General features: G+C 40.0%; 1 protein-coding gene across 5 annotated transcripts in view; it reads left to right on the top strand.

Annotated features, from left to right (window-relative positions):
• The window catches only part of myo1d (myosin 1D), a 103626-nt gene that overhangs the window by 57651 nt on the left and 27783 nt on the right, over nucleotides 1–18192 (top strand). For all 5 annotated transcript variants that reach the window (XR_005947658.1, XM_041231595.1, XM_041231597.1 and 2 more), the window contains 5 exons: nucleotides 970–1136; nucleotides 3792–3999; nucleotides 15172–15395; nucleotides 17843–17981; nucleotides 18077–18181. Coding sequence is in view for 4 of the 5 variants with exons in the window: in XM_041231595.1 (XP_041087529.1) it covers nucleotides 970–1136; nucleotides 3792–3999; nucleotides 15172–15395; nucleotides 17843–17981; nucleotides 18077–18181 (843 nt within the window). In the remaining variant the exon portion in view is untranslated. The remainder of the gene's footprint in view (nucleotides 1–969; nucleotides 1137–3791; nucleotides 4000–15171; nucleotides 15396–17842; nucleotides 17982–18076; nucleotides 18182–18192) is intronic.

Genomic DNA, 18192 nt, shown 5'->3' with positions numbered 1-18192 from the left:
GGGTTCTGTCACGTTAACGATGTAAAACAAAACAAACGCAAAAATAAACCTAGCCCCCTTTCAGGTCCTAAACTCACCTTCAGACACAGTCAGACAAAACTCTCTGTGTAAAGGGCACAGGCTATTCCTGTTTTTCCCAAAATTTTACAAGCTTATTTTTCCTTTTTCCTGTCTAGTTAAAATGTGTACTTTTAGCAGACACTGTCCTTCCACCCTCCTTTCTTCTCTTCCCTAACAAACTGAAAGCCTCAGCGTTTCTATAGACTGGAATCGGGTGCAGCTGATTCCAATTACCACGAGCAGTGATTGAGCTGCTAATCTGATCAATCGCCTCAGCCACCTTGCCCATATGTCTTCAGATGAACCCTAGCTTCACTTGCCCTTACCAAAGATGGAGTGTATACACTGTTTGAGGTATATGCATATCCTGAAATCAAGTATAAAAGACAAGCTAAGAAACTAATGACCCTCAACACAAGAGACTCGTGACCAATGATGCTTGTGATTAAGAGAATGTGGATCTGAAAATCATGGTTAGCACTGTTTTAAAGTTGTTAAATGTTTAATAAATGTGCAATAAATGTTATGGCAAATATGTGTTGCAGACATGTGGTACCACAGTGAGCTATAGAAAGCAATGTTTGCATGCCAGCTTCCTTCTTGTACTACTACTGTAATTTTCAATCAGAAAGTAGCATTGTCCCCCACCCTTTCAACTGCTGCAGTGATGGAAATAAGACTCCCATTACAGAGCGGTTCAATCCATTCCAGGAGCTTAATAAGACACACCTCAGCTTGTTACATATACACTGGATCTAACTGAGCTCTTAGAAAAACCTGGAATGGGTGAAACTGCTAAGCAATAGGGGTCTTATTTCCATCCATTTCCTAAAACTTAAGAGTAGAGTGTGCAAAATGAGATTTTTTTTAAAAGCACAGAAAGCCTGCAATGTTGCCGTCTCTCTACAGGAGCCCTACTATGTTCGCTGTATCAAACCCAATGACATGAAGTCTCCACTGCTGTTTGAGGACGAGCGCTGCCGTCACCAGGTGGAGTACCTGGGCTTGCTGGAGAACGTGAGAGTGCGTCGAGCTGGCTTCGCTTACAGGCAGACCTACGAGAGGTTCCTACAGAGGTAAGAGCTGTAGGGCACTGGGTAAGGGCCATACTGGTGCCTGACTCCTCCCACAGCTGCACAATTGCTGGCTGGTCAGTATTAGTGGTAGTTCAAATTGTGAGTATACAATTGGTTTGAAACTGTGGGCGCACACATTGGTTTTCAATTTGTTTTGATGACTAAAAAATACTGTGCTTTGTCTTCCTTTTCCACGAAAACAACCTTTGAAACTAAGTCAATCAAGAATTAAAGCTTTGTGAAAACGGTCCTGTAAGAAAAATAAAAAAACAAAAACAAATATTAAGCAGTTCTCGCCAAATGAAGTGAGGGTTGATTCACATGCAGCCAGTCACTAATGCACTGCTCTCGAATACAGTTTGCATTTTTTGCATTCGGAGGACCACAGTGAGTCTGGGTTCTTCAGGGGACCCCATGCCCCCACCCCCCTCAAAAAAAAAAAAAAAAAAATCAGTTCTGTGTGACATTTTTTCATTTAAATGCCTCACTCTAATTTTGTGAAATTTAGCTCTGTGCTTGACTTCCTACTGTCCTATATGGTTCACCAATAATATATTTTTTTAATTTTTATTTATTAAAGTACATAAATAACACACTTGCAGTTGCTCATGTTTAAAGATAGCTTTTTATTGACAAAAAATGTTAAGCAATCTGAACTTCTAGAAACAAATCCTTATCTTATGGTTACTCTAAATGTTGTACCTTCATCTGAGCCATTCAACCCCAATGATTCAAATCTTATGCACCAAAGAATAAGTTAACATGATCTACACAGTGTGGATTTTCACAGCCAGATAGATGACGATTATGTTATAAAAGGCAACGTGAGAGATGCAGCAGAATAACAAATTATATAATTTACATATTTTCAGAAGAATCGCAGGAGAGGAGATCCAGGACTGTGTAACCAGAGATCGCTATTTGAAACTGCATAAAATCATGTTTGCCCCAAGCTAGAGCTTTCAAAACGCAGTTATTCCATTCAGCATGAGTGCTTAACCATATCTTTCAACATTGACAAGTATGCTTTTTGCATTTGAGGTTGTGCCAGTGAATAAGATTATGCAAAAACAAATGGCTGGGATGAACAAATGTCTTGCTAAGTCAGATTCTCATATACATCCTGATTGCATAAGAAACATTTTTTTGCAAATTATTTTTAGATAGATAAGTAGAAAATGCCACAGATGTAAAATCAAAAGCTGTTCAGCTTCAAGTAGATTGTTATTATTTTATAGTCCACTGGTGTGCAATTCAAGAGACAAAGTGCTAGAAAAATCTACTTGTCCTCCTTACAAATCTACTTGGCCCCTCCCTGTCGCACAAAACACAAACAAAAAAGTAGAGTATAACTTGTAGGATTTGGGTTTTATTTAACAGTGAACACAATCAATTAGTGATTAACAGGGGTGGGTCTAGCCTTGTAGCTTGACGGGTTTACTAAATTCTTGAGCTACACAAAGGTAACCTGTGACCCCACCTCACCTGAACACATGTGTAACCTACTTTTAAGGAAATGTTCCTTTCATTGCAGCTTGGAACACATTTGCTAGTAAATTTAAGTAACATACTAAGAGTACAATTAGCAATAGTTGGGAGTTATTCAAATATAAAAATAGCTTCTGCCTGATTTCAGCTCCTGATGTACAGGTGTTTTAGTTTGTTGCATCACAGTTTTCTTGATTTTCTTTCTGTATTTGTTACTGTTTTTCTACCAAAATGCACGCAATATTTACAGTAGGCTCCATCAAATTCTGCAACGACAAAATGTTTTTTTTCTTTTGTTTTATTTCTATTATATACATATATTTTTTAAACAGTACAACATTTTACAACTATTTTTCATCATCTAACATCTTGCCCCATGATGGCTAACTGGAACACTGCTGCAGCAGGGTGATCCTGGTTTCATACCCTGATGGGTTTTTTTTTTTTTTTTTTTTTTTTTTTTTTTTTGCACTACTCTCACTGAAAAATAAATACATAAATAAATGAATACATAAACACACTGACATAGATTTACAGTCTATTTTATTTTAAAATAAAATATTATGGTCCAGATAATAATCTTATCATTATAAAATAGTAAATCTTTGTACACAGTTTTAGAAGTACAAAATATATATATATATATATATATATATATATATATATATATATATATATATATATATATATATATATATATAATATATATATAATTTAGAAATCTTAATGGGAGCGGATGTATGATATGGAAAACGTTGACTCAAAAGAAACACAGACAGGGGTTCGGTTCCCCAAAAATGACTAAACTATTAACCATTGTTTCAATCCGCACAAAAATCAAGGTCCAGTAAATGAAGAAGTTTCCTTGGCGATAGAGATCCCATTACTCTTCAGGAACGTATGGACCACTTGAGTGCAGGATATTTATGTGTTTTTTATTATCAAGAAAGTTGCAAGTTGTTTGATGGGATCGTGTTCTTTTCCCGGGACCTTACAGATACTATTTTCCTTGACGAAACAAGGAAATAGTATCCAATCCTATATATGTATTGTGTGTTGTTTAGAATAGATTAGACATCCACCACTCTCCAACAGGACCATTAAAATAAGTCTTGCCTGTGCTGGAACCCTAAGCTTAGCTTTGTTCCCTCTTCCTGACACTCTCAGATACAAGATGATCTCGCAGTTCACGTGGCCCAACCACGACATGCCAACAGACAGGGAGGCAGTGATGAGGCTGGTGCAGGGCTGCGGCTTCGAGCAGGATGTGGCCTACGGCAAGACCAAGGTGTTCATCCGCACCCCGCGCACCCTCTTCACCCTGGAGGAACAGCGCGCACAGATGGTCCAGCGCATTGTGATCTTCCTGCAGAAGGTGGGTACACCATGGAGCACCCAGTGACAGCTTCCTCCTTAAAACTTTAAGAATGAATTTCAAATACATATTCTGGGTAGTTTTACTAAACTCAGTCACACACCACTGACTAATACATAGCTTAGACTAGGGGCTTAGATACAGCCTTAGTGATACAACAGTACAAATAAGCGTTGTAAGTGAAGGGAAAGTTAAAAAGACAGATTTTCAGGTAAACTGGGTAAAGATTTACCCATGGCTGGAGTTTAATAACAATAGTGAAATTTACAGTTGCAAAGGATTGAAGTTTTGTTGTGGTGCATTGCTGGACTCTCGATTGAGGAATAAAAAGGTCTGCTGTAAGCATACACATTCTGACCCCTTTCATGAAAGCACACACTTGTTAAAAAGCAGAACTACTTAAGGTAGTGGGAATGTATTACACAAAAATAAATGAAAGCAGAAATAGATGCACTTCTCGATTGCATTTCGTCTTCTTTTCCTAACTCGGGGACCTGCTGCTTGAACCGTGTCAGAGCTACTTGCTCATTCTTTTTTTGAGCAAAACTAATAATCTAACTATTTTGTAGATTGCATTTTAAAGTGTTGTGAATTTTAAACCATGTCACATTTCAATTTTATTCTGTCTAATCTTGTCCTTTCCACAGTACTTGACAACTGTAAATTCATTATTATTATTATTATTATTATTATTATTATTATTATTGTTGTTGTTGTTGGGGACGAACTGTTGCGCACCCATCTCTTACCTGAGCATTAGTTAAATCCTAGAACACTTTGCTGCCACTTTAGACAGCTATTCTTCCTTCTGTCTTTTTTTTAATGTTTGTGAGACAGAAAAATCACACAGTGACACTACCAGTGAGCAAGTGCGATAAAAAAAAATTCCTGCTCTGTCTAACAGCGTCCCTCACTCTGTTTGCCCTTCATTAACCAATGATACAGTTCATCTTTGAATGGAACAATAGAATGGCAACAATAATACATTATGATAATGAGTCATTCTCTCGCAGGACGAGATTAGACTTTAATTGAATTGTGACAGAACGGGCCAGCTGATGCTGAGCAAGTTTGTGAATGGGTTGTAGATGAGATGTGCTGGTGTGACAGACACCGGTGACAATGATGGCCAGGCTTAGAGTCAACTTTTGCCGTAATTTATAATTATTATTTTTTTATTGGAGAGTTATTGCAGCAAGCAGCTTGGTTATTTTGTGCCCTGCTATTGAGTGTTTTATAGTTATGGGTGATTTCTAAGTGTAGGGTCGCTGTGTTCCCTTGTAGAAAAATAACGCTGTAGAACACCCAACTTTATTTCAAAGAAAGAACAGTGCAATCTTGTCTTTTTAATTGGGACAGTTTCTGAGCCCAAATCTCAGGACTGATTCAGTAGTACCAGACTGTGGTGTTCTGCTACGTGAGCCAGATTTGAAATCAAGTCTCCATTAAATGAAAGGCAGTAAACCAGTCAGATCTAACAGCTGATTCACATTTTATTATGGAGCTTTGAAAGGGTTTAGGTGCTTTGTTGCTGTAAAAGCCCACAGCGAGAGGGGCTGGCTTTGCTGTACTGTTGGGTACCAACATGGTGACCTCATTCGCCCCCCCCGCCCCCCTGCTACTCTATAAATCAGCTCCCACACTGCAGCTGCTTTTACCCCGTTAGTGAGTCCTGTTTTGGCTTTGTTAGAAGAGAAAGCTGTTGGAATGGTTTATTGCTCTGCTTCTTGGTGCAGTAGCACAAGATCAAAGGCAGAATCACGCTCTTCAGCCCGTTAGGCTGGAATACAAAACATCAGAAAAGTGTCCATGCTGGCTAGGGGTTCCCCCAAGGAAAACACTTTTCTGTACTGAACTTTCGATTAACTAAATGAATACTTATTAGGCCCAGATTCATTACTGTTGTACAATGTTTGTGTCATCAGAATAAATTGATGCCAACTGCACTGCGCTAACGGTGTAGTAGGTTTGAAAAAATGTATAAATTATATTTAATTGTGAACTTTCTGACAGATGACAAAAAAGCAGAAAGCAGAGATTGTGTGTTTGTGTCAGAAAGAAAGAGCTGATAACGTGCTAATTCTTTTGCAAGCACATTGGGGTGATTTTGCATTGCAGGCAAACACCCTTAAAGAAACGAACTATAGCCTAGAACAGTTTTCAGGATGATCAGGATCAGTGATCAGGATATAAAAGTTCCATGCATGCAAAACTTTATTTAATCCATCAAGAATGACCACATGACCTAGAAAAGGATGCAGGCTGGCGGGCATTTGAGTCATTGGTAAGATGTGCCTCTTTTGTTGAAGTTATTCAGTAGAGGTCAATGCACTGTGGTTGCTCAGTAATGTATTTAATTCAATGTTGTTGGCATCCAGAAGGGGGGCTTTAAAACACATTGCAACTCCTGAAACTCATTTCACATTTTAGGTGACAGAATCATTCAGCCTCAAGAGACAGACAGGGTCAACTGCATATTGACTTGAATAAGAGACAGAGTCACACCTACATGTTACTATAGCACTGCAAAATATACATTAAGAAATCTAAATTGATCTACTGTACTTTGGAATTTAAGAGTTCTGTTTAACTGTCTGATTGGTTACAACTGAGTGCATCCAATTACAGTACACTAAACTTCCAAGTTAATCCATTAGACTGTATCCATCACTTGGACCAAACTACAGGTAATTTGCAATCAATTAGAGCTGGAAGTTTGTCAGAGGGACATACTCTGAAGCTATTGTCATTCATCAATGGCATTCCAAGTTCAAGACACCACTGCAAAATTATAACCAGTTAATTTCCATAGGTTCCACTGAGGGCATGACTTATAACACTGATAGCTCTCAATAGACCAGATGGGAAGCTAGCACCATCTTCCTGCACATTAGTGATCACTGAACCAGCTCCAAAACCTAAATGAGAACTGCAAATCAGTCCCTGTGCAGCTGAGAGATGTTATGGACAGCAAATTATCTGAGTCCCTAATCGGATTCCCAGCCAGTATTCTACCACGACATTCCCAGTTTAACCAGCGAATCTAATTATCAGCACCTGACCTGACATTTAAAAAAAACATGTAGAAATGGTACAGTATGTTGTTTTACCACTGTCATGTATAGACACATACAATGTTTGGATACAAAAATGCCATTGCTCTACATGTACGTCATCTTAAAGCATTTTTTGTGTGCCAGCTGTTGAGTATAGTTCAGAGATGGACAATGTTGTGGCTTTTAGCTTCTTGTGGTTGTTTTTATTTATTTATTCTTCAGTTTAATTACAGCCTTGACAACGAGTTGGCATTTGGGACACAAGAGATTATTCAATACTCTAGAGTTGACTGTACATCTAATACATCGGCTGCATTTTTTGAGAAATGATTGAACTGAATGAAGAAAAAAAAAGATATGTTCTATAATATGAATCTCCGTGTGTATGTACTGTAACAAAGAAAAGTACCCTGCTTTTGTTGGAGTGTCAGAATGTGACAGACTCAAGGCTGTAGTCTAATTGATCCTCTTCAGCTGTGATTAGAAAGTGGGAGAAGGTGTGTGAGGAGGGGGAGGTAATGAAGAATGGTTGTCCTTGTGTGTGTGTGTGTGTGTGTGTGTGTGTGTGTGCGTGTCTTGAAGCTCAGCCTGGAAATTGATTAGGTTTGTTCCATGCTTCACTGACTGTCCTGTCCCCCCCCCCTCTCCAGAGAGCATAGAGATTGACAAACCAAGTGGGAGATTAGAGGAAGACTTTGACAGTCCCATTGCTGAGGGCTCTTCAGATATTTAAACTGATCACACTCCATCAGAGACACCCTGTTCGCTTCCTCTCTCGCTGTCAAATATGCCTTTTAAAATAAAGCTGCGAGTTTATGTAGACACTGAGTGAAGCCAGACAGAGGTTTAAACATGTTTCACAACTTTATTAATGCAAGTCACAAAATACAGAGCAGATATTTCACTCAGTCAGTGTCATCAGGCAGCCAGAGAAGTTCAGTCTTTGTCTTGAGTTACATTCTGGCACAGCTACTACAGCTGTAGGGGTGACTTCTACCAAAATTATATTGGTGTAGTTTCACATCACCCTGCACAGTTTAACTTATCAGTCCCACACCTTATTGGAGCAACACCCCAAACATGGTCTCTGCGTTCATGCGATTCCGCTATTACAGACTTATTTTTACATTGTAGAATGTCACAGAAAATTCTTGTCTTTACCACATCCTAATACAACCTTCACACAAAGTTCACAGTCAAAATTATGCTTGCACAGCAACACAGGAAAGGGCAATCGATATTTTATATCGTAACAAGAACACAATGTAATTTATCTTTTAATACAATAAAAATAAGTAACGCAGCATCTCAGGATGTGTCAGGTAAAGGAGCAGCTTTTGTTTTCATCATGTTACTGGTATGTTTCTTCAATTTATTAATTACTGGTTTTGTCCAATCAAAAAAAAATAAAAAAACCAAAAGATATATACTGTATAACGGTACATTTTGGTGGGGAATTTATTTTGGCTTTATTGGCAGTTTTGTTAAACATAATTGCCTTTGTACACTTTCAGCATTCTGGTTCATAATTGCTCTATTGTGTTTGCAAATCTTTTTTAACATGCATGCTGCACACAATGTTTTATATATGTTTACTCAGATGGATGTAGGATGTTTATTTCACAGAGCACTTGTGACTGGTATAAAGTGTTCAATTGACATTAGAAACAGTTGCAAATTGCATTACAAACTGTTCTCCCAAAACACCTACCCACCGGCTATAATTTGAGTGCACATTGACGTGACATGGGCTGGATTACCAAGCTGCAGTGCTGATGCTGAATATTTGGAATCCTCTGTAAAGCAAGACAAAGTTCTGGGATCAATCTAGGAACCAGATGAGCATTGATGAGCATGCTGTGCATGGAAGCCAGCAATAACTTATTGCATATTTCTATGCGCAAACCCCTTCTGAAAAATAGTCCTCATGTGAAGAGGCTGTCGTGATGGAGAAGCCAGGCTGAGGTCACAGGAAACTTTGCTTGAGACTAGATTACCATGTCACAGTAGTTCAGAATGCAGTTAAAAAACTGTGAGAAGGACCAGGATTGCACATCAGGTGCTAATATGCAGCAACTATTCCAGACCTCATCTGAAATTCAAATACAGTTCAGCGTTTTTTCAGTGCATCGTTTTATCCGTGCTCCCATCTTGAACTAATTCTGTTTATTATCCCCCCAATGGGGCATACAGTATGGGGGGGGGGGGAAGCTCTCGTGAGCACAGTATGCCACACTTACATTTTCAGATATGTGTAGAGAACCTGTAATCCAGCTGTAATGAAACTTGGCTGGATTCATTTGCAGTTCTTGAGTTGATGTGAATTTTGACCATGGTGAGCTATTGTTTTATTTATAAGTTCTGCCTTTTTATTGGTAAATGCTAAGCAACCTGTCAACTAAATTTCATGAACATTTTTATCTACATTTGTTACAAGAAGTGACCGTCTTTCCATGTGTTTGCGTGCATTTTTTCTTTTTACCTATATCTTTAATGTTAAAGGCGAACCCCAGAATCCTCAACACATGTCTTTCTGGAAAGAGCCTATGATGTAGACAAAAGTTACATATTATGTTTCTATATTTGTACCTGATGATTTATTGCTTTGTTATAGACATGTTAATGCGTGTGGTTGTTTATGCTACTTTTTTAGTGTTGATGTAATTGTGATTGTAATTGCTGCAGCTTTATTGTAACTGTAATTGCACAAAACAACATTGCAATTGCTAGTTCAGCCAGCAATTATGCTATAATTGTTTTGTAGACATGTTATAGGTGTTGCTTTTTAACACCTACAGAAAGCTGATGCCATATTTACTTTAAAACCCCTCTAATTTGAAAGCTGAGGAGAGCTGCAATAGACATTGATGCTCTACTGGGCCTGGGGCAACACATGGAACCTGAATTATGAATGACCTACAGTAGATACAGCCATTGGATTCATCAGGACTTTAAGGTTATTTGAGTTTACAGGTAGCAGTGTAGTGTAGTGCAGTATTGGAAAGAGATTCCCTGTCACAGGGGAGCATACTGGGACCTTATTGTATAAGACATGTCATCCCGTGCAGTTCGAGCGAGAGGTTCTGGCTGCTCAAACTGTGTGAAATGACTTCTGTTGTACAATAAGAGACACCCTACAAACAACATATTCACTTATTATAAAAACACCAATGAAGATTGTATTCAGGAATAGGTTTGAAATGAAAACAAATTGTATTTTTGTAAAACATAACTTTTAACCCCTCCCGGTCATGTAATGGTTCAGTCTGATTTTGGACATGCCATGGTGAGACACTAGTATTTATTAAAAACAAAATGTTTTTAGAAGTTGCTATTGATTTCGGTAATATTTTCTTCTGAGAAACTAGTGTCAAGTTTATCAAAATGTAAAGAATGAATGAATGAAGTTAATAGGATGTGCCAAGTATTTTAGTATTATTTTAATATTGAAATTACTTGCGTTCTATAAACGGGATAACATATGTACACCGGATAAGAGATACTGGAATTATGGCAAATGCTGCACTGTGATGAATTGATTTATGATTATGATATTTATAATAAATATAAAATATGTCAGAAATCAAAAATAGTAAGATTTGAACCAAACACTCCAGCAGCACCCTTTCCTGAAATGCTGCTGTTGGAGTTGGGTTACTCTATTTATTATTATTATTATTATTATTATTATTATTATTATTACAACAACAACAACAATGTGTCTCAATAGTACTTTTCTGTCAAATTTCTTCTCTTACAAGCATATTTGTTTCTCAATAATCCTTGTTTTAACAGTTAACAAACCATCTTGGCAGAAGATTAAGTAAAACAAAAACAGCAGGTGTTGAATAATTCATGTGTACTCTTTTTAAATGAATATTTAATGCCTTTTCCTCCAGGCCTGTATAAACAGTGTCTTTGTGTAAAACAGGGCGGTGGGGGTCTTAACAACCCCCCTTTCCAGGCTACAGGATATCTGCAGCTAAACTCAGAACAATACGCTCTCCCTGCACAGGCCTCCATGTGTAATTATCAAATCATGTAATTTTAGATGAATTTAGAAAGAGAGAGAGAATTTACTTGTGTTGTAAAGGTGTTCCTGTGGTAGAAAAGGACGACTGGAAACCACTGGGTTTAAACAGAGATGTGTGCAGTAATGACTGCGCTGTCTCAGTCCCTTGAGTCTCACCATGACAGGCAAGATTGACTATAGCCATGAATTAGAAGTGTTGATGCAGCTGTTTTCCTGATCAAACAGCAGGAGTTCAAAGGGAAAGCCATCCTGGAATCTCAGAAGAGAGTCTCTTCTTTCTCACAAGTACTGCAGCTCTCCACCAACCAATTCGCTCATGTAATAGTTGTAGCTAGGGCTGTGTGTTTTTCACGACTTTTTTTTTTAACCTGCAATTTAGTCCTCCAGCCACACGATGTCAATATAGCCTCTGCAGTAAGCCATTTAATGAGCAATCATTAAACAATCATCTCATTACATTACTTTAACCATTCAAATTGCTCATCCCGTTACTACAAAATACATATTAGCAGATTAAATAACAGAATGCTGTAGATGGCTACTGACATGCATTTAACCCTTACGTCCCTGTGAATACATATAACAGGTTTTTTCAATATTTCAGAGAAGTAAAATACATTATTTATAGGTTTTAATTTACTAGTACTCATTACATTTCCTTGATGTCTTGATCTCACTGGGCATGAATACGTAATTCATCGATAGAAGGGGAGATTTTTTAATTTTTAATTTTAATGAATTACCTGTTTCAGGCACTGCTTCCTGAACAGTATAGTTAATATAACATTTTATTGGAATCTGGGCATTTGATAGATTCTGTAACATATGTTACCTGTGTTTTATTTATTTTGGAATTTGTTTTGTTTTGTTTTTACTGGTTTTGTTTTGTTCTGGCCTGGTTTTCCTCCTACCTCTCCGACCACACCTACCAGGTAACCAGGCGCGGCTCAACCTCCACACCTCACCCTCTCTCAGCAGGAGTCCCCCAAGGATCAGTCTTGGATCCTCTCCTGTTCTCTCTCTGCACCCGCTCCCTGGGCCCCCTCATTGTATGCTGTGGTTTCTCATACCATTTCTATGCTGATGATGCTCAGATCTTCCTCTCCTTCACTCCCTCTGACCCTACCATCCCCTCCCGTATCTCTACCTGTCTGTCTGCTATCTCCTCCTGGATGCACTAGCAACCTCAAACTCAACCTCTCTAAATCTAACCTGTTCTTCCCCTTTTCATCTTCCTCCTCCTCTGATCTCTCTATCTCCTTTCCTCTGGAATCTACCACGTTTTCTCCCTCCTCAGTCAAGAACCTCGGAGTAACCCTGGACCCCTGCCTCTCCTACTCCCAGCACATCTCCATTCTAGCATGCACCTGCCTATTCTTCCTGAGCAACGTACGAAGAATCCGACCCTTTCTCACCAACTGCTCCACGCAACTCCTTGTCCAGGCCCTGGTACTCTCCCACCTAGACTCTGCAACTCCCTCCTGACCGGCTTCCCTGTGTCTGCCACCCGTCCGCTCCAGTTCGTCCAGAACTCCGCTGTTCGCCTAGTGTTCTCTCTGCCACTACTCCACTGCTCCGCTCACTCCACTCCCAGCTAACTCCAGACCCTCATCTCCCCCACCCGACCTCTCCTCTCCATCTGCACTAGAAGACTTGCCGCACCTCATCTACGCTCCCTCGCCTCCAGAGCCTGCTCCTTCTCCACCCTCATCCCGCAGTGGTGGAATGATCTTCCTACGGATGCCAGGACTACCCAGTATCTTGCTCTTAATTGTACTGTAATTCTTGACATGTATTTTGTATACAATTGCAAGGGCGTCTGCCGTTTTCTGGATAATAAAAAAAAGTCTCACTCACAAGAGGTAGCAGTGGTTGGACAAAGGCGTCCTTTTCTGGTTGAATGTCGTCAGCAGCTGATACAACAGACTTTGACAGAATGTCATTTTAAGTCACCCAGCTGGCAGGAGCTGCTATATCCTGGTCTGCATACATTACAGATCTTTCACCAGGAACAGCCTCTAGCACGATCACTCAAGAAAAGAGTTCACTGCAGATTTCTGTTTCCAACTGCCTTGAAATAATTTGAGGATGTAATCATTTAAGAAAGGTCACTTGAGAACAATTTAAACACAGACTTGTCGCATGGAATTAGCATGGTCCTGGATGTCCTTTGTGGCTCGACACCCTATTGACAGTGTTATGGCAGGTGTTCCTGGTTTGTTCCCCTGACCTAATAAACTAATGATGACGACAAAGGAGAAAAAAAAAATGTAGGAAAGACACAATGTAATAGATTTATCAGGGCGAGTTATGCAATTTGTACTAATTTAGATACAGGAAAGCACTGTAAATTATACAAACTAGTGACCAGGCACACTTGGTATTTACTAATTTTTTAACACTTGTAACAATTTGAATGTCAGGAAATCTCCGTGTCCTATACTGCTTGCTCTAAAGGCGTGGATGTTGAGTGAGATGAGGTACAGAGGCTGATTGAGAGGTGATTTACTGGGGGCTCCCTGGGGACCTCTCCCCAGGACTGACTCAACTAGCCCAGCCTGCTGCATCATTTAGCAAGCACTGCCTTGTAATGAAGTCTGTTTAAGCTGCAGAGGGGCAATAGTATTATCTGCGTCAGCATTCCCGCCAGTGTAATTACCAAACGCAAGAAAGCCATTTCTTTACTTTGAGCAGTTTCTTATTGATTTTTGAAAGGTGGTCCACAGAAGCAACCATTTGATTGTCAGAAATGACCAGTTAATGTGTCATTCAAAGTTGTTATATACTAGCATGGTGTTTTTTTTGTTTGTTTTTTTTTTTTTTTTTTTTTGGTGGTACCTTGAGTATGTATATAAAATACACCAGTGTTTAAGAACACATGTTTCTTGCTTAGCCTAGAAGTGGGAACTGACGAAAAAAAGAAGAAAGCTTTGTTGTCTCAAACTGGTGTATTGTATATATCTATTCAGCTGATCCTATTAAAAGGGATCACAAACATATTTATCGTGCAGTACTTGGACCAGGAAGGCTTACAGATATAATTTCAAGTAAAAAACACAAATGTCTTTGTTACCATGAAATACAGTATAATCGTAAATCTCGAAAAACTACTCACTTCTAAATTTTTTGTAGTCATTTTTGTATTACTTTAGTATAAATACATGTTAATTTGGATTCATATGTTGTTTTTTTTCTGACTTTATGTGAACGAAAAGACGCACATTTGCCCGTTTTCCCATTGGAAATAGTGATATTTTGAAATATCACTGTCCTGGCCACAAAAGCAAAGTTTGTGGGGAATAATAGCCATTTTCTGTACTTTTGTATATATTTCACTTTGTGTAACACAGCTTGTGAAATTTCAAGAAATCTCATCCATAACTATTGTAATGCCAAGTGGGTAGTTTTGACAAAGCATACTTAATAAATATTTCTTTAATTATCATAGGACTCGGTGTACATAAAGTATGTTAATATTGCCACTCATCATGGCCCTATCCATAAGTGAGTTATCTGAACAAGGAGCAGACGTGGCACAATGGAATTGTCTTAACAAGTGTTACTTTATTTAGAAAAGTGAATGTGGTGAGAGAGTAGCGATAGAACATGTAAAGTAAAAATATAAATCACAAATTGAATTGTGTGTGGAATAAAGATTGATCAAGTTCAAAAAAAAGTATTTCAACAGTATTAAAATATTTGCTCTTATAACAGGGTAGGTCTTTAAATAATGACTTCAGGGTCTGTCCAGTATTTTAAGTTGCAACATTAAATCAGAACCTTGTTAAAGTTTCATTAATGATTTAATAATCTTTTTCTTTGGTCTAGGAAATCAATATATACGATACCAAAACCATCATGGACAGGTGCAGCGATAACAAACACACATTTCACATTAACAATATTTTTGTTACAAATCACCAATATCTAGTTATTTGTTCATCTTTTAATCTGATGTTTTTTTCAATGTATTTAATGGTCTTAATTAAGCTTTATTGAACATCTACAGTCCTATGGGCTATATCTGTACAATGAAATGCCAGTGCAAGTCTGTAAGCCCTGCCCTCTGCTGTTTGCTCGCAGGTATGGAGAGGTGCCATTGCCAGGCTGCAATACCGGCGCATGCGTGCCGCCCTCACCATCATCCGCTGTTACCGGCGCTACAAGGTCAAGTCCTACATCCGCGAGGTCACCCGGCGATTCCACAACGTCCGCAGCATGAAGGACAAGGGGAAGCACGTCAAGTGGCCCACGCCACCCAAAGTGCTGCGCAAGTTTGAGGAGGCACTGCAGGGCATTTATAACAGGTAAGGAGAATGCGTTGTTCAAAGTAGGACAGTGCTGGAGATCTGAGCATGGAGTGTGGACGACTGCTGCTTGTTGAGGAGCAGGGTTATAGTGCTGGAGAGCTTATAATGAAGCGTTTAGACTAGTACTCATTATTAAGGTGCTGGGTAGAGGAGAATATTTTAACACCTGACAGTGCATGGATGAGACTGTTTGGAAGACAGATCATAATACTAAAAGAAAATGTGTATTGTCTTCAGTGGTTCAACTAGACTGCTACATTTCTAGTCTAAACGTTTGTCAAAGAAGGTTTAAGGATTAGGATGTTTTACTGATTACCTTTTTAGTTTTTTTTTTATTGTTCTGGAAAGAAGATGGATCCCCTGGTTCTTGCGATGCTAGGTAATTCAGTCTCATTTCTAACACTGCTGCTTCCTCTCGTTACTTTAGCAATACTGGAAGCTGGGAATGTGGAGGCCCCCTTGTCTCCCGCGGTTCCCTTTCAAGTACGAAATGTAACCATTACCTAATGAGTGTTTACCTCCTAAAGACCCGAAATCTGAATATTCTATACCAAAGCTGCTCAGCCGAGCCTGTGACGCAGTCGTGCCCGTCCCCGAGGGTATAAAGACCTGCACGCACAGATCTCACTGCCATTTTTCCTTGGACCTGACAGAAGAGCCTATTCAGATTAATATGTGTTACTTTTTCTGCTATAGATTTTCGTATTGTGTTTTTACACAATAGTTTTTACTAATTACGTGTATTTGTGCACTGCCTGTTTGTTACGCCCCGCTGCGTATGTCGGCTAACTTAGTGTTCTCCGCCCAGTCTGCAATAGCTCCGGCTGGAGTTATTTTATTCATATTATTATTATTTTATTAGGGAGAGCTAAGATAGATATATTTGCCTCCCAGAAATCGACCCACTGTCCCCTCTGGTTCTCCATAAAATGAGGCTGGGACCCGCTAGCGGTAGATGTCTTGGCACAGCTGTGGCTGAGGCAACTGTTATATGCCTTTGCACAGCTCACTGTGCTCCCGCTGTGTTTGGAGAAAATCAGGCAGGACGGGCCCATGGTGCTCTTAGTAGCCCCTTTACTGTCCCAGGAGGATTTTCAGCCCTGATGCAGCTTCTGATCGGCCAGCTGTGGAGACTGCCTAAGCGCCACAACCTGCTCAGTCAGGCTGGGGATTTTATGGCATCCTGACCCATTTAGCCTGCAGCTCTGGGTCTGGCCCCTGAACGGCTGCATTTGAGCTCTGGGTCTGTCCACTATGGTTATTGAACCCTGAAAAATGCCAGAGCTGCATCCACTTGTTCCCAGTGTGGGTACAAGTGGGCGTCTTTCAGGCATGGTGCCTGCCTCAGGGGTTTGACCTGTCCCATGGCAGTTATACTGCAGTTTTTGCAGGACCTGTTTGACGAGGTCTCTCCAGGAGCTCACTTCCTTTTTTCTTGTTTTTCTCAGCAAATTTTGAAAGGAGCTTGGCGGCTTCAGCCACCTATGGAGGATATTGCACCTTGCTGGAGGCTTAATGTGGTGCTTGATGCTCTCACGAAGCCTCCATTTGAGCCCTCGCTCAAAGCATCTTTCTTGCTTGCAATCAGCTTTGCAAAGCGGGTGAGTGAGATTCAGGGATTCTCAGCTGCAAAAGCATACTGAATTTTTGCAGAAGCCAGGACAAAGGTTGCATTCTGCATTTCATGTTAACCAGTCTGTGAAATAGGAGGCTTTTCATCTACCTCCTTTCCAGTCTGACAGAGTGGTAGCTCCATATGCTCTGTCCTGTGCGGGCCATAGCGTAATATGTTGACGCCAGCGTGCAGTGCAGCGTCTATAGACTAAATGTCATGGCTTCTCAAAACCCTGGCTTTGGAACTAGAGTGTTAAGGGCGGCTTAGAAAAATTGAGTTTCTCCCTCAATTTTTAGCCCTAGCTACATGTTAATGGAGTTCATAATGGTAACGCACAAGGCAGCCTCTCGGCTTAGCCTTGTAGCATTCTAGTCATTCTGCAACATTGCCCTTGTGACAACTTGGGTATACTCATCCATACAGTAATGTTTACATTTCATACTTGAAAGGGAACATTAGTTTATTATCATAACCCTGGTTTCCTGAAATAGAAATGTAACCATTAACCTTCAAGTTAGCTGCTTCCATGATTGCAGTAGGCTTGAAGGAAAATTGAAGCTGAGATCTGTGCGCACAGTATTTGAATAGGCTCTCCTGTCAGGTCAAAGGAAAAATGGTATCTGTGTGTGCAGTCCTTTATATCCTCGGGGGTGGGCATGACTGCGTCACAGGCTCGGCTGAGCAGCTTTTGTATAGAATATTCAGATTTTAGGAGGTAAACACCCATTAGGTGATGGTTACATTTATATTTCAGGGAACCAGGATTATGATAATAACCTAAGGTTTCATTCTCTCACCCTCTTTCTTGTTTGCATTTGCTGTCCGGCAGGTGGCGGGCCAGTCATCTCATCCGCAGCCTGCCGCCCGAGGACCTGCCGCAGGTCAGGGCGAAGGTCGCTGCCTTGGAGACGCTGAAGGGTCATAGGGCAGACCTGGGGCTTCTGAGAGCCTGGGAGGGCAACTACCTGGTGAGAGAGCAACACTGATCAATACATGCATGCCATTACCTGCCAAGTACTGTCTCTGTGTCTCTTGACTTATCTTTTTCGCTGCCTCTCTTCAGAAGCGTGACAAACCTGAGGCAGTCTCCTCCTTTACACTGGTGTCCAGTGAGCTGCAGCGGAAGGACAAGTTCATGAGCGTGCTGTTCTCCTGCCATGTGCGCAAGGTATATTCAAA

Source organism: Polyodon spathula, chromosome 28 (assembly GCF_017654505.1).
Source record: "Polyodon spathula isolate WHYD16114869_AA chromosome 28, ASM1765450v1, whole genome shotgun sequence".
Classification (NCBI taxonomy): domain Eukaryota; kingdom Metazoa; phylum Chordata; class Actinopteri; order Acipenseriformes; family Polyodontidae; genus Polyodon; species Polyodon spathula.
This window is presented reverse-complemented; position numbering and strand designations above follow the sequence as displayed.